Source organism: Engystomops pustulosus, chromosome 6, assembly GCF_040894005.1.
Source record: "Engystomops pustulosus chromosome 6, aEngPut4.maternal, whole genome shotgun sequence".
NCBI classification, from domain to species: Eukaryota; Metazoa; Chordata; class Amphibia; order Anura; family Leptodactylidae; genus Engystomops; species Engystomops pustulosus.
This window is the reverse complement of record NC_092416.1, coordinates 61663037-61680620: the sequence shown is the minus strand read 5'-3', so window position 1 is coordinate 61680620 and position 17584 is coordinate 61663037. Positions and strand designations below refer to the sequence as shown.

The following is a 17584-nucleotide window of genomic DNA, read 5'->3' as shown; positions in this document are numbered from 1 at the left end:
TACTATAATACTGCCCCCTATATACAGGAATACAACTACTACAATATATACTATACAATACTTCCCTGTATATGCTATGGAAATGGAATAGAGCCTATAAACATACATTATCTAAATAGAATCACAATCTTTAAGGCCGAAAATTCTATGGAAAACATTTCTCATAGGAATCAGAACTCACGCATTTAATATCTGTTGGGTTCTCCATTGTGGTTCCCTCAGGAGGTTCTGCTGGTTTGGGCAGTTCCTCTTGGAGTAAAACCAGCTGTAATGGGGAACTGCTCCTAGAGTTACTAAACAGATGTGGATCGTCGCTTTGAACTTCCTGCTGCTCCTCTGCCGACATGGGAGAAGATGCCCGTGATGTTGGGTCCACCAAGTCTGTGGGAAATTGTGGTGGCATAGTCTGTGGGGAAACTGGCATTCCAGTGTATGGATAGGAGGGTGGACAGGGGTACTGATTGGGAAAGAAAGGTGGAGGTATCTGCTGGTTGACATGTGGGTACATGTTATAATTGGGGAGAAACAAAGTCATGAAGGTGCCCATGTAAGGGGATGGGAACGCTGGGTACGGTTGCATGTTGTAGGAGATGTTTGACTGCGGTACAGACTCAGGAGCGGATGTGGAATTTGTACAATCTCCTGCTACGTTGGTGGCCATGTGTGGAAGCTGAAATCCTGGCATGGGATACCCTGGTTGTATTGGGAACATCATAGGGGCAGGGAAAGCCATGTTAGAAGGACTTGGGTGTGAGACTTCAGATGATGGCCAAGATGGCGGCATAGGTCCTGGCCTCCTTGGGCGTGGGGCGATATTGGGGGGAGATCCATTACTGTCCGATGATTCCATAGGTTTCTGCCTCTTGTGTTTGCCCTGTTTTTTACCTTTCTTACAAGCAGCTGGAGTAGTTTGTTGAGATGAATGTTCTCCTGTGAAGACAAAACAAGAAGAACGATAAGAAGTGGAAAGTCTAGAGGACAACATTTAGTTTGAAGCTGCAGATAAGAGACTGCTTTCAATCTTTTGGTGTAGAAAAATTGTGCTGGGCGCCAACAAGATGGAAAGTCAGGACATCTACCTTGTACACCTTGTTCATGGGAGCAGGCTTTACTCTGGCTGTCCTGCTGTAGATAGCTACTGTAAGGAGACTGCAGGATCCTCTGCCGAAATCTGTCCACGTAGTTCTGCTCCTCCTTCTGCGTGTGGGCAGACAGGACCTCCTTGGTCAGCCCCACCTGCTTAAACTCCTCTGGGGCTACAGTGGAACCTGCAGCTTGAGAAGATCTCATATCTATCTGTTCACTACCACCTGTAGCATCTTCTATGGCTGTCACCTCTGAAGACAAAGGGAAGTAATACAAGGTTATTTGCCTGCATTCTGCACGGGAGGCTAGCTTCTACACACTACGCACCCAAATCACAGACTATACCTAGGCAGTTGCACACTTGAGCAGACACACACAAACAGAAATGGAAGCAAACAAAAAATAAAAATGTACTTAGAAAAAATTAAAACTGTTCTAGACTTAAAGGACATCTACCACCAGGATCAAGGATTGTAAACCAAGAACACTTGCATGCTTGTGCGCGCCCCCTCTGGCAGGATCTACTCTTCTTTTAGCATTTTATGCTATGGTTTTTACAAAAAAAAGCTTTTAAAATTATGCAAATGAGAGAACAGCTCTGGGCTCCATAGGAGTTAATGAAGCCTTATTTGCATAATTTTAAAGGCTTTTTTACTATCCTTCATCCTGGTGGTACATGTCCTTTAATTATCTAGATAACTGTCATGCATTCAGTATGAACTCCAACAAAAAAAACACAATTTTGTCCCAGAGTTCTACTATTCCAATATTGGAAGACAACTATGATGGCAAAGAGAAGCGTAAGAAGGAAGAGGGGGGAAAAAAATTCGGTCCATTATCCAACTTCTAGGTAGTTTTTTTATTACTATTAAAAAAAAACTTTAACATTTCTTTTTTTCTAAAATGGCCATAAGGGCTTGTGTAGGCGTGTTCCTACATTGAAATTGATTAGCTTAATATTTTCCTTAAAATCATGGCGAGATGGTAACAGAACAAATAGATTTTTGATGGTAAAAAAAAAAAATAAATAAATAGGTGGGTTTTTTGTTTTTATTTTTTAAAAAGACACAAAAAATTATGAAAACAAGAATTGCTCTCCCTATGACACGTGGTATAAACCTGTCGGCACATATCACTGTGCGGACGTCTATAGGGCCGACAGAAATTGCTCCAGTTGATGAGTTCAGTTGATGAAGTTCTTAAGTAGGATTTTATCTGGACTCTTCTGTGACAGTTCATTAGGAATCTTAAGAGTGCAAGTGAGTGTGGCCTGTTCCGAATGCAATGAGCATAACTAATACATCAAAGAACAGAAAAAAAAGCATTTCTGAAATTCTCCCCAATATGTAACCCCCCCATAGATACCTGACTCGGGCTGAGGAACATGTACAATGGTACTGCTGTAGCTACACTGGCTGGTGACTGATACCACACTCATTGCCTTGATGGACAGGGTAAGGTCGGTCAGTGGAGCTCCCACCACAGCAGCTGTTGTCTGAGCATCGGCAGTGACCATCGATTCCGCTGACAATTGACTCGAGGAGATTGGTGCTGGAACATCTTGCAACGATACAAGACAAAGTCGAGGAAACTTGAGTTTTTAAGTTGAAATATCCGAATTTCTTTCCTGTATATTTCCATAAATTGGTTTTACAAAGTGACAAAATATTTTTAAAAAATGTCTGCTGGGGGTGTGAATGTTGGAGAGGGGGTCCTCTTACCCCTGTGTGAATGCAGCAGAAGTGCAGTAGTGTAGAAGAAACTTAGTGGTCATGCTCATTCACATGGAAGACTCAAGGACCCCCATTATCAGGACCTCCAGTGATTACCAGTGTTTTCTGTATAGATTTCAGAAATGACATACACAGCTTACTTAACCCTGCCCAGTGAAGCACAAGTGGTTCCAATGTAAATGAACGCAAGTGTCCATAGCTTCACAAAATAGCAGCCATGCTCCATACTGCACAGGAGCTATATATATTACCTGACAACCCAATCGTCACATGCCAGGCGGCACAGCCACCAGCTCTATGGACAGTGCTAGGGTGCAGCTCTGTATAACCATATCTTTAAGTGTGTTAGTAGCAGCAGGACTGTGAATTATGCATTTATATTCCAGGATTGTTGCTGGATTTGGAGCACTTGGATGCACTGGAAGAGATTTTCATTCAAACGGCTCCCTAGAGCTGTACTTTGGACGTAGGAGAACCCCTATGTGAGATCTCAGAGTCCAGCTACAATCCTGGTATATAGATGCATTTTCCAAAGTTCTGCAGCTACTAACAACACATACAAATGTATAGTCCAAATTGTGAGTAGACTCCCACTAAAGATAACACAACCATGGCGTTCCCTAGGTAAGGCAAGCGATAAAGTGATGTTATATGGTGGTTCAATAGTGTATGGAATTTCTCATTTCAAATTCTTTAGAATTACGGTCACTTTTGGGCAACTTAAAAATCATCTGGCAGGTAAACTTTAACATTGTGTGTAGGGAAGGGGGGGTTTTGTGGAAATATTTTGAATACACATCATTAAGAAATTCTGCTTCATTTGTACAAGTCGGGCTGCAGAGTCCCCCTACGATCTTTTGCCTCTGTAGAAATCTGTATTCCAGTATTTATAGTGTGTGTCTGTGGAGTGGAGTGTGACTACTGGCTTCTCTGTGTCTATTGTTGGTTTATCTCTCCCTTTGTTGGTTTATACAGCTCTGAGCAGTGAGGATTAACCTTCTCCGCCCGCTCCTTGGATATAGCATTCTATTAGCACGATTTTCTAAAAGAAAAAGTGGAATGTGAAATCAAGTGACATGAAGAGAAACAATTATGTTTGGAAGTAAATGTCATGAAATAATATAGCCAGTGTGAGAGCAGAAAGGGTTTGTTTACACAGCTCCGAGCAGTGAGATTAAACACAGGGAGAGCAGAAAGAAACCTTTAGTCGGGCTGGAATATGGATCTTCCTCATCAACAGAGTGATAGAATCAGTTACTAAGAGACAATTTGCAGCCTGCTTTTTACAAAGTAAAGTTCAAATGCTTAATAAAGTGAATTTTCACATCACCAACACAAAATAAAAATAAAATAGATATGGTTTTTGTACGGAATAGTTATACAATTTTCAAATATACTTTGTGTATCAATTCCTCGCGGTTTTCTAGATCTCCACTTGCTGTCCTTCTATAAAAAAGCTTCTGTGTGGACTTACATTAGTTCCGATTACTCTCTGTGTTACTTGGGTATCCAACACAAGGCCATGGACAGATTTCTATCCACTGGAAGTAAACATAGAAGCTTTCTATAGCAGGACAGCAAGCAGAGATCTAGAAAACCGTAAGGAATTGATACGGTAAGTATTGGAAAATTGTATAACTTATACAAACCATATCAAATTTTGGATGGAAGTGGTCAACCCCTTTAACTTACCTGTGGGGGGTGGGCTTTCAAAATGAAATCCCTCTTGCCTCATCCACACTCCTCAGCTCTCAGCCTCCTCTTCTCTGCTCACCCTCAACCACTCCCTCATGCTCCTTCACTCACACAGGGACAGATCTCGCAGCATGGTGAGCCAACATCAGTGGGGAAGGTTTTATAATAACATATATTATAATAATAATCTTTATTTATATATCTCCATCATATTCTGTAGCACTTCATTTGTAAACAAGCAGAAAAGAGGGAGTGAGAGCTGACGATAAAGAAAGGATGGATTATGCAGAGACAAGGGAAGTATTTATTTTTAAAATTCATCACCCCCCACCCCGGGTCTCAGCACAGTGTTCTGAAGGGAGCCAGGTAAGTTAAAATACACAATTATAATGAATTGAAAATGCTGAGAGAACGGACATAGACCTCTTTGAAATGCAGTTGTAATAGGCTTTGCAACCTGTCTTTAGTGATAATGAAGGCAGAAAATATACACATATAGGAAGTTTTGTGAGATTTTACAAGGGTTTCTTGTAGAATCGTTACCATAGATAAATACTATAGTCACCGACATGATCTTTAGTCTTATGATGCACTGCCATAGGAGCAATTAAAATGTTGATGAAAGAACTTGGAACAGTCACATTTGTATTACAATCCTTGGGGATTGAGGCGCTTTGGAACTGTATATGATCAACGCATCTGTCCCTTTACTTCTGGTCTGACACAGTGATAAGAATGAGATTTTTAGAGAAAAACAATGCAGGTGTAGGCGATTAAAAGTGTACCATCCCCTCACATTGCTGGATTAAAGGGATATTCTCATCTGGGCATTGACATATAATTAAAGAGAAACCGTCAGGCAAAATAACCCCCCTAAACTAAATATATTTTCATAAACTGCCATTAGAGAGCATTGCCTCTATCCCTTCATTGTCCCTCTATATGCCTGTAAACCTAAGCAATGAGGTCCTAAAGCTGTATGCAAATGACCTGTGAAATGTCCAATGAAGCATTAGCATATTCAAGCTGTCCACTCTATTCATGAGTGGGAGGCACAGCCACACCCCCAGTGCACGACTGACAGCCTGTATAATGATGTGAGGCTGTATAATGATGTGCTTCCTGGTGCTGGTGGCCACGCCCCCTGCAGCCTGTGTGTGCATGTGTGTGTGTATAGGAGAGATACAGCAGCTCCAGGCAGCCATGTTACAGCAGAACATGTCAGATTCATGTGTAGCTGATGTCTGTGTCTCTCACCTGTCAGCAGATGCAGCACACACTAGCCATGTTTTACTATACATTACACACAGACATGAGCAGGGTGAGGAGAGGGGAGGGAGAACAGGGGTGACATCACTGCCTCTGACCATGTGACCAGCCTCATTTACATAATAAAAATAGATGATTTTACAATGAATAATGTATGAAATAACTAGATAAAGGCTGGGATGGGATCCTTGTGAGCTGCTCCAACAGGTAGTGGTGACAGGACTAGTGGCAGACCTGATGACAGGTGTCCTTTAAACTCATTATATATATTTATTTATACATACATATTCCATAAAAATGAGTCGCCACACAGAATCTATTGAGCTCTGTCCGACCTCCTAGATTCAGTGTTCATTACCACAGGCCGGCCGTTGAAAGTGCAAAAATAATTTGCTTCTTTGCGCAATCCCTCCAGCAGCAATGGTCGTGTCCAGGGACAGCCATCTCATGTCGATGGGACAGCATGACTACATTTTATGGGAAATTATCTTCCCAATGGTACTTGTGATACATACATATGACAGATGAATTCATTTAAAATGTCAATGCCCATATGAGAATACCCCTGTAATGATCAGTGAATTTGTGGGGTGCAATTCACCCTATAATCAGGAATGCAAAACAGAACATGTGCAAAAGACAGCAGTGTGCAGCCACCCAGGATATGAGGGGGACAGGGTGACAACCTCTGAGGATACAGTATAGTGCAAGGAGAGGTTGTCCTGTCCCTTCCCCCCACTAATCCTTATCATTTGCCCCGATTACCAACTGTGGCTACATATTTCTGTATTATAAGATTTACATATAATAAAGGCAAGTGGTAGAATTTGCCTGCAGCAGCCAATTTGTGTACAATTACTCTAACATTAAACAAAAGGGATCCCTTCAAGATTTAGACACCAAATATAATCTTTAAGGTCACATATGATCAGTGTAGTCACACAGGTACACTTCTAGCAAGTGTAAAAGATGAAATTATCATCTATGACGAAGGTCAGCAGCACAACGCTACGCAGCCCTGGTACGAAGCCCGGGTACGCAGCCCGTGAAGAAAAAAAAAATGAAATCACCAAGACTAATAAGCACGAGAGCCCGATGTGTAATTAGTGCTTGTAGCAAACTATACTGTCCACATGTTATCATCTACCACATTGAGCAAGACAGACAAGAACACACACATATTGGACCCTTAACCCCCTTTTTCTTGTCAGAATCATTTATTCGCTTTGTAATGATAAGTCTTGTAGGGACCCTACTATAAAAAAAATCAAGCATGATAAAGTAGGGACTCCATATCCTCCTTCCTTCTAAACTCAACTTTTAAAATGATGCTTATGAGCTTATCAGAGCCCCTCAGTGCTGTGTGTTCACAGGCTGTTATACTGTGGAGAGCATATCCTCCTACACAGTAAAACAGTCTGTTAAGCGACAGCATGGAGGGGCTCTGGTAACACCCCAAAAGCACTTTAGGCTTACAGCATAATTTTTTAAGTTGATATTAGAAGGAAGGAGGCCTAAAAAATACACTTAAAATGAGCATTACTGTAAACCACACTAGAGTATTGATTTTGTTCTCTCCTGTGTAGTTATTGAAAGTGAGAAGTTGCTTCATTATACAAGATGAAGCGATAAGGATTGTGCGAAACAACTCGTCGCTGTGTTTTTGTCTCCTGCTGTGTACCCTCTCTCGTAATTGTTGCATGTCTTTTATGAAGGTGTAATAAAAGAAAGGAGTTTTAATGATCGTGGAGAGTGCCAACTTTCTCTTCAATTTCTACTAAATATTATTGCTTTATTATACAGGTTTCTGGAAAAGTGACAACTACTCTGACCACCAGTGCAGAGGCCATCAGACTCTTATATCATAGATCTGCTTAGATACGCCATGATACAAGAAACTGGAGTAAATTATGATTCTACGACAGCTGGTTGGAAACCATTGTGACAGCCATATCTAGTTAAAAGGGTTATCAGAGTTTACTCTGATAATTTAGGCCGGGCTGGGTCGGGCTATAAAAATAATAAACGAGTACTTACCTCATCCGGCGCTGCCAATGTCCTGTGCCGCGGTCCATCTGATCTGTGCGCCTGTTTGATTAAAAAGGCGCACAGGGAGCTTCCAAATGGTCGGAAGCTCCCATCCGACACCATCTCCCAGCGCTTACAATGCTGAGAGATGGGATTCTGATGGGAGGAGCCGGCCACATCGCCGTCCGGAAGCTCCCTGTGTGAAGCTTCTGTGCCCCTGTAAACAAACAAGGGCACGGATCGTGGTGCAGGACATCAGCGGCACCGGAGGAGGCAAGTACACATTTATTATTTTTAAATAACTCGGATAACCCCTTTAACTAACCAGATCAGTGCCCTTCCACCCTAAAAAGAAAATAATGCGAACACATTTATCAAGCAATGGTCACAACTTCACAGAAGAGAACAACTTAAAGGGAATATGTCAGCAGAAATTGGCCTAATAAATGACAACCAGTCATGGCTCAGTCTGGTGGCATCATCCAGAAAATCAACTTTGAAGAGAGATGTATATTGGTTGTATAAGGTCACAGAAGAGAAGAGTTTAGCAGTGAAGTCAAGCTCTCCCCTTTCAGAATAGCTTCTCTGCCATGAGGCCTGACATCTGGATGTCACTCTCCACCTCTGTGACTTTATACAAGCAATTTACATCTCACTTCAAGTTGACTTTCTGGGTGATGCCACAGAAATACATTTGAAGGTTATTGGCAAAAAAGTCAATAAAAACACAAGTGATCCTAATGAAGCCATCTCCTATCTCCATCCTAGAAATAGCTTTACCTTCCAAAGTCTCCAGGTCATTCTGTCCAGGGACACCCTGTTTGTCGTCTTCGGAGGAGGAAGTGGTATTGGTGGAGGACTCGCACTTCCTCTTTAGAGCTGGGATGTTGTAACTCTCCAGATACCTGGAAATACCCGGGTTAATATAAAGATTTTATATAAAAGGTATAAGCTACCTAAATCCTTGAATATCTGTGTTTCAACATGCACTCCATATTCTACAAAATCTATGTACAGAGATGACATAATGTACTGATGGTAAGTTACATCTTGTGTTATACCCAAGAGTTGCACTCACTATTCTACTGGTGGAGTCACTAGAAACATAGATGACTATCCTGTACTGATCCAGAGTTACATCCTGTATTAAACTGATGAGCTGCACTCAGTATTCTGCTGGTAAAGCCATTGGTACACATTTATTAAAGCGTTTGCACCAGTTTTCTGTCTAATATTGCTCTGGAAAGAACATGCAATCTGTTTGCATATGTATTTATAAAAAGTTTGCGCCAGCTTTGTGTGGTGGCTGCATGGTGTCTGACACTACAGAAGAATAGGCAAAAATCTGTGCAGGGGGCACCCGATTCATGAAGAACGTGCATCACAATTCATGAATCTGGTGCAACCTGCAAACTTCACAGGCAAACTACACAACTTATTTTGTAAAAGACTATATAGACACGTTGAAAGCACATATTAGTGATGGGGGTCTTGGAACCGAGATCCGACAATCACTGGAATGAATGGGCTGTCTTGTCCTTTGGCTCCTTAGATTATTGGCTAGCAGCAATGCTACCAGACTGTAAAAAACAAGTTTCTTCTCAGTACAGTTTCACAAAAACAACAGGTGTGTAGGTCATTACAACATATACACCTGGTTTTTTTTTGTTTCAACACTTTATAAATTCTGTTAGTCGCTCCTATAAATAGGGTGCAGTTTAACTCCACCCTGTAGTCTAACAGCTGATCTCCCACAATGCACTGTTCAGAATAATGTCCCTTACCTTATAATACTGTCCACACAATTGATCTGCTGATAGGAGGGGATGTGCTGTCCCTTCCTGGAGGCGTCACATGAGGACGGTGCCTGTCCATCCACCATCACAGTCTCCTGATTCGGCTTTAAGAAAGTACTTTGACTTGGTTTGGCTGTGTAAAGAAAATGACCACATGTTCAATTTATCTATTCACCCCCAGTCAGCAGACACTGATACATAAAAATTTTTGAATTTTAAGAAAAGAATTATGTTTTAGCATTGACAGACAATATGTCAAATACAGATATTTCCTATATTTTCTTTCAGGATTTAGTAACTTTGCTTTATATGTATTCTTCTATGTTACTGCTAGAGGGCGCTTTTAAACTTATCACAAGTCTATTAGGGGCTAAAATAAGTCACAGTGTAGTTACACATTGACACATCAAGATAGAGTTGTTGGAATGGCATTAAACTTTTCATGTGCCAATGTAATGGTGTAGGAATGACATTATAATACTAGAGTTAAAAAAGAAAAAAAGGATATGGTTGTGCACGGATGCTACAGGTTACATATAGTATCCTGCAGCATATTTGCCCTTAGATGTTAAAGCCTGTGGATCCAATAAACTTGTAAGTTGCCGTAGCCGACATCTCATCTCATAGATGTTCAACTGGGAATACATCGGGCAACCAGGCATTGCTGCAATATGGCAGATACACTTTTGAAAAACCCTTGTGTGTGGCCAGCTGAAAACCCTGTGGCTGCAGAATGTGCTGCATATATTGCTGAGCTGATCGTGTCCCTCCTATCACTACTAGGGGTGATGGACTGTCATACGGAGCATCTCCCCTCATCACACCGGAAGCTGAATTCAATCTCTCACCATGAAGCCTATAGTAGTCCAGGATTCCCCTTCAACAAGGCGATGGTGGCTGGCTATCAATGACAGGGCACACAATGGACATAAATTCTGCTAAGTACCTGGGAATTAGGCACAGGTCCGATAGCCAGGTGCTCAATGAGCACACAAAGAGATAAAATGAAGTGTGATAGTCACAGGTATGAGGTATCCTCACCTTTCTGAGTCTCCCTGTCCTGCACCTCCCGTCTCTTAGGCTGCGGCTTACTCCTTGTATCGATGTATACCTGCTGCCCCATGTTCTTGATACGATTAATGTCTGTACACACCTGCTTCAGAGTCATCTGCGATAAAGATTAAAAAAAACAAAAAAAAAAAACAACATGTTATACAGAGTATCATGAGTGATACACATAATATAACATAAAAACATGGCTATACACCGAATACTCTGACATGAAGGATATTGATCTATATGGCCATCTTTACTTGTTCATTCATACTACAGCTAAATTCCCAAATTATTTTATGATTTGCAGCTGTAAAATTTTGGCAGCGTGAGGGATTAGGGACCAGCTAAAAGTCTGGTGTACATCTACATTAGATTTATATTGCATACAATTGCAATCGTAAAGTCAGTCCAGATGAACTGACTCATCTATGTAGTTCTGCAAATATATAATATAATGTGTATATGTGTGTGTATAATATAAACGATAATATAAAAGGAATTTCTGCAGATAATGTCACGGTCACAAAATATATTTATTTATAACCACAAGAGCCAACAGTGTAACATGACTCATAGAGAAGCATTCAGAATAATAATTCCGAGATAGGAGAACATTTCTGTGATGGCCTTGGAAAAGTTGAGGAAGCAGTATACAAAGGAAGAAGTGCATGAAATCTATAGGGGAGGTACAGACACTGTCCCTGCAGAAGGGACCCTACACAGTGTAACCTCCCTCTATAACATATGCCCTTCGGGTGCATTCACATACCAGTCTATGGGGATGTATATGCGGCCGCATATATGTCCCCATAGATGGCAATGGTGGCCCTGCAGCGGTACATGTGTGGCAACGATCCGCGCGCCGGAGGGAGGAGGGGTATACCAACGTGTGAATGCACCTTTAGGGTGATGCCACCCATCACGTTTTTGGACTGTTTTATAGCATGCGTTTTCAGTCCATTTAAAAAATCCATGCATTTTTGAATGTATACCTAAGTGCTCTGCTATCAATTCCATGATACCTCAAGCACAAAATAACCCTGTCTCTAGCTGTCCAAGTTATCTCTGTCTGCTGGAGGTGAAGTACAATAATCCTCGTCTCCATGTCCTCCAAAATAATCATAGACCATAAGTATACAGTTAGGAAGGCTGCATGGTCATATTATTCTTATAACTATGTGACAGGAACCTTTGTAATCAGCAGCAGAAACTGATTTACGCCCCCTATGTGGAGACTGAGTGGTACATTCCATGCAGTCCTATCTTATAAAGAGCATGGTACCCCAGATGATGACCTCATTGAGAGATCAACAGACACCTAAGAGATAGATATGATGCAGAGAGGCCTTACCCTTACCACTAAGCCTCAACCACTTTACAAAAGTATTGAGGTGATAGAAGTCACAAATTAGGACTCACTTATGGCACGCATCATAAATCCCTTTCTATGTAATAAAAGGAATGTAAAGCCTTCAATAAAAGTATAATGGTAACAAATAGTAATCCCAAAATCATGTGCAAGAAACCTGCACTCAAGCAATGCAATTATTTACTATAAAATAATTTTTTTTATCCATGCTAAATATTATATATATTTAAACTAAAACAAAACAACTCTGTATAAAAAAAGTTGAGGAGATATTGAATAAAAAAAATAAAATAAAAATATATCACAAAATATATTTTTAGGTTTGTGACACACACAAAAAATATATAATAATTTAGACCAGCAACCTCCATTTGTTGTGAAATTACAACTTCCAGTGAACACATTTGCTAAAACATGCATACAAGTTTTTACAACTGCAGGGTGCAGGAGGTTGATGAGATTTAGAAAGTCATCTATACGTTGGCTAAAAGTTTTCTTACAACCACATCAATTAAAAAAATGATGAAGACCGAAACTGGTCTGGTCAGTAAGGAAAGTAAAAGTGGAGAGCAGCGATTTCCCCAGTTTGGGGTATTAGGGACATGCCCCTGGAAAAACTCTTTGAAGGTTGAAATATTTGGCAGAGATGCAAGAGACAGAATACTAGGATACATCTCATAATCAATGTGACGGTCATTACCGGTTCTTTGTGGGTCTCATCCATGCAATTTCCATTGGAATCACTAGACGAGGCGATGCTTATGTAATGCTCATAAGAGCCGTTGCTTCCCAGACTCCCGTAGCCGCTGGAGCCATTGTTGTGAACAGGCTGCATAGAAATGATTAAAAATGTAAAAATCCAGCCACATTATACATAACTATACTCTAACACTAAATGGGCAACGTAAAGGGAAACTTTCATATCTGCTTCATATTTGTCAATGTAGATCTGGACCCCCATAAAGAGTGCAGATGTAGCTGTTCTGACAAACCCTTTGTGCACACAGTCAGTCCACCTCCTTACTGAAATGGCTGATAACAGAAAACAAACAAAAAAAAACAGTTTTTAGCACAGCAGAAACCAGTGACTTAAAAAGGGGTATTCCTATCTTGGCATTCATATTTAATTAAATTCATTTGCAATATGTAAACATTTCTTCAATTGGATGTTATTAAAAAAAATGTTCCTGTGTGAGGATAATTTCTCATAAATGTAGTCATGTTGTCCCTTAGAAACAAGACAGCTTCCTCGGATACAACCACCTTACAATTAGGCAGCGGTGGCCAGACTTGCGCTATAGAGTCCTGCCTGACTACGTGGCTTCAGCATTCATTACCACAGGACAGCTGTGGGACCTGCAGTAACTCCCAGGCATTTAATATTCAGAAACTTTTGTTTCCTTGTGCAGTCACTCCAGCAGAGGTGGCCGTAACCAAGGACACAGTCTTGTTTCTAAGGGATCATATGACTACATTTATGAGAAATTTTCTTCATACATGAACATTTTTTTAATAACATCTAATTAAAGAAATTGTCATATATGGCAGATTAATGAAACTGAATGTGAGTGCCCAGACGAGAATACCCCTTTAAGGCAGCAGAGTTCAGAAAGGAAAGTATATTGCACAGTGCACTGAAACAACAACAAGATAGGCTCAAAGCTTCTTCTATGTAAGTGGCTGCTCTCTACAGTCAAGTCAAGCACTTGAAAGCTTTTCCATCTCTGAAGAGGGTGGTCAGATTCTGTTATCATAAAACACTAGAAAGCCATCTGCCTTTCCAGATCAACACCCCTATTGATCTGTGTGATTTAAGAGGCATGTATATTATAAGGGAAGGAACATCTTATGGCCGCCTTGTCGTTGCATCTAACAGAAGGTTTGACTTTAATACATATATACAGCAAGTGCTCATCAGGTAACAAAAAAAAAAAAAAAGTAGTAAAGAATTAAGGCTGTTGGAAGCCACCACTAGGGGGAGCTCACTACATTAAAGAACTACATGGACTAAAGGACAGGTAAAAAAACGGCAGCAGCAAAGTAGGAATTACTATAGTAATAATTTATGCTCTCTATCAAGGAAGCACTATTGCTCCAAGTTATCTGTCCTGCATTGATGACTGGTCATCTACCCAAAACTTCATTGTGTGACAGAGAGCACCAATGGAGCAACAGAGCTGGACCTTCAGCAGTATCTCCTGTGAGTAGAAGTTGCTTAATAGTAACTTTTAAAACCCAGACAAACCCTTTAATAGTTCATCTGATGTACGGTAGGGACAAGTCATATTGTGGGTCAAACGCAAAAGTACAAGTACGCTGTTTAGACATGGCAGTATAAGTAAGATTTTTCCCATTCAATGACAGCAAGCAAATGGAGAGGAAACAATATGGGAATTATAAAAGATAGATAATTTTGACACTGAATAAACTATATCATATATCATTCTGCCATATCAAAGCCTGAGAACTATTCTATTTTTATTTTAATGTAAGAATATTTGCAGCTTTCGAATTGTCTGGAAAATGACTCAGTCTGTGGCTCAACACATGTCCCATTGTATGCAAACTGACAAAACAACTTCTATAGAAGGAGCAGGAACAAAGCCAAAGCCGTCCAGCATTTCTGAATGGCCGCCTAGACGAAGGCTGAGAATACAGATCCATGTGCTGGCACTGAGTCACTCCACTGCGGCTGCAGATTGGTCAGTGAAATGTGTCCAGTGTAAGGAGACGTGGCAGAGCGGTGATGTAATACACCATTGTGTGCTGCCGCGCCAATTTACCCGTCACAATGACGGTGGAGGAGAGCATCAATGGAAAACCTTTTAGAGACTGGCTGGAGAAAAAAATTACTCTGGCCTAAATGGACCCTAACACCAATTCTTCCCCCGTGTACACATGTGTTTACATAATCACTTAACTCTAAAACTCTGTGAAAACGTCCTGCAGATATCTAACACAAGGGTAATACCGGACAATGACCAGAGCCTTTCACAGGGAGAGAATAGGGACTTCCATCCAGATTGAGCAGTGCCCACCCCTACCCTAAAGATTTACTTACCTGGACCCCATCATTTCAGAGATCCATAGTGGTCCTAAAAGGGACATTCACGTAACAGCTTATCAAACAACTACCAGCATGAGAATGTCTGTGCCTGCACATGTCTCCATGCCGAAGGACGGACTTGTATGTTGGATCTCTAGAATAACGAGGACCAGGTTCATATAACTATTATGGTAATTTGGGTACCTCAGCAGGCTTTCCTAAATAGGGTGTTAAAAAAGTCTAATACAGACATTACAATAGAATTCTATATAAAGGGAATAAGATCCCAAATAGGAGATGGCCGTAAATGCATATAATGTACATAGATTCCTATGGTTCGTCTGACATAAGCATCAACTACAGGGCTGATGTGCGTGAGGCATGGTTTGATAGACCATAAAGTAATATGTGAAAAATTAAAAGTTATTATCGGTATATGGTTGTTGTAAAACTGTCGACATTTCGCTTTTTTTATCCGTCTGGTTTAGTTTTTTTTTCCAAATTTTTTCCAAAATTATCAAACACACACCAAAAAATAAACAAACACAGTATCCTACCACATAAATATATTGATAGTCTATATGCTGTCTCACTGGGTTTGGCCAAAAGGTCATGGCTAAGAGAAAAACTTTTTCAGTAGCTTTTTCGAAGGAGGTCAAGGTGTTGCAAATCACTATATGTGTCTTTATAAAGTTTAATTCAGATCTAACTCTAAAAATTAATATCCGTACCTGTAAAAGAACTTTGTAGATCTGTCCTTGTAATTCTTTAATTTCCTTGTCTACGTTGTTAATTTCGGTGCTCCGGGCAGCAAAGACATCTTCATTGAGAGGACCCCTAGACAAGAAGATTATGAAGAAAATCTGTATTCTAAGCGATTCCAGAACAATTGCAAATCCGCCAATAGTGGTCACATCATATTCACAGTCGTAAAGGTTTTGTTCACCTAGGGTAACTCACTTGCTTAAAGGGGTTGCCCCATTTCAGCAAGTGAATGTTATGGTTTGTATTATAAAATAAAAATATACAATTTTCTATAGAATGACAGCAAGCAGAGATCTAGAAAACTGTGAGGAATTGATACAGAAAGTATATTGGAAAATTGTATAACTTTTTACAATACAAACAATAACATCACTTGCTGAAATGGGAACACTCCTTTACATCACCAGGGTTGTGGCTGCTCGCATCTCTGATGAACAGTATTAGGCTATTGCCGCTCAGATTTATTTTTAAAACCACCTCTGATAATACTCTGCCACCTTTTATCTGCAGCATAAATTGACATACAATAAATTGTAGTCGCGCAAGGTTAGCGCCCCCCCCCCCCCACAAGATACCCTGCAGTAACCATACCCGATGTGTTCCTGGCCATATAGGTTGTCCACTGAAATGATTAGTACAGGTAGACAAGACAGCGAAAGCTGCCTCAGATCAGACATATCCCAAAGTGGACAATCCCTTAAAGCGGTAAGCTCTTTTGATGACACTTACGTTCTGACTTTGTGCCGACCAATTATAAATGCCACTTTTCTGCTCCATGGGTTCACAAAGCTCGACCAACTGGTGTCCAGTGTGATGTAGTCTCCATTCTGTGTGCAGAATCTGATCGGAGAATGCTCAAATGGAGGCTGCCCTGCATACTTCAGGACTACAGGAAGAAGAAAGACAATACATCCCATCATTGCCTGCAGAGCTGCCTTTCCATCAAGTACCCTGGCAGAAGAACAGGCTATGGACGCATGTTAACTTGAAGTTAACACACACACAAAAAAAAAAAAAAAAAAAAAAAAACAGAACTGAGTTGGTCCTTTAAGCGACAGCGCCCACATCCATAAAGAGGCTCTCGGCGGATACTATAGTAAATGTGGGGGGCCAGGCATTCATGTTTGGCCCACACCGCTCTACGCCCCTACACGGCCCTAAGTGTGTCGTAGAAAACTGAAAAGTGTCAGGAAGAGGCAGATTAATATGATTTATCCGCCAGAAAAATGGCAGAGAAGCTATAACATACCTAGGCCATTATGTGCGTTTTTACACAGGACTGCAGGGAAAGTTACATTACAGAGAACTATCATGCACACAGAACAATGCCTAAATGAAAAAAGCCCAAAGGCATATTTCTGTCTCAAAGTATGATAAAGTTAGATATGCCATTACACTTTGCATCACTTTTATTCCCAGACCCAGCGATGGGAATACTACTTTGCATCATGATGTAATAGCTTGATATGAGAAAAAGTATGAAAACTTTAAAATCTCAGTTTCAATCTTACACCTTTCATGTGCAATGAAATTCGACAAAGCAGGGCAGCGCGGTTAGTGGTTAGCATTACAGGGCTCGGGACCTGGGTTCAAGTCCCAGGTCAACATCTGCAAAGAGTTTGTATGTTCTCTCTGTGTTTGAGTGGGTTTCCTTCGGGTCACTCTAAAACATACTGGTAGGGTGATTAGATTGTAAGCCTCATTGGGGACAGGGTCCGACTTGGCAAACTCTGTGTAGCGC

General features: G+C 40.8%; 1 protein-coding gene across 4 annotated transcripts in view; it reads right to left on the bottom strand.

Moving 5' to 3' along the window:
* Positions 1 to 17584, bottom strand: part of PER3 (period circadian regulator 3) — a 42496-nt gene that overhangs the window by 4782 nt on the left and 20130 nt on the right. For 3 of the 4 annotated variants that reach the window (XM_072156301.1, XM_072156299.1, XM_072156300.1), the window contains exons 10-18: positions 16573 to 16729; positions 15810 to 15915; positions 12733 to 12861; positions 10649 to 10775; positions 9596 to 9740; positions 8592 to 8716; positions 2452 to 2646; positions 1080 to 1337; positions 182 to 930 (exon numbers count right to left, since the gene is read on the bottom strand). In XM_072156301.1, the coding sequence (XP_072012402.1) occupies positions 182 to 930; positions 1080 to 1337; positions 2452 to 2646; positions 8592 to 8716; positions 9596 to 9740; positions 10649 to 10775; positions 12733 to 12861; positions 15810 to 15915; positions 16573 to 16729 (1991 nt within the window). The remainder of the gene's footprint in view (positions 1 to 181; positions 931 to 1079; positions 1338 to 2451; positions 2647 to 8591; positions 8717 to 9595; positions 9741 to 10648; positions 10776 to 12732; positions 12862 to 15809; positions 15916 to 16572; positions 16730 to 17584) is intronic. The other variant, XM_072156302.1, reaches the window with a different exon arrangement.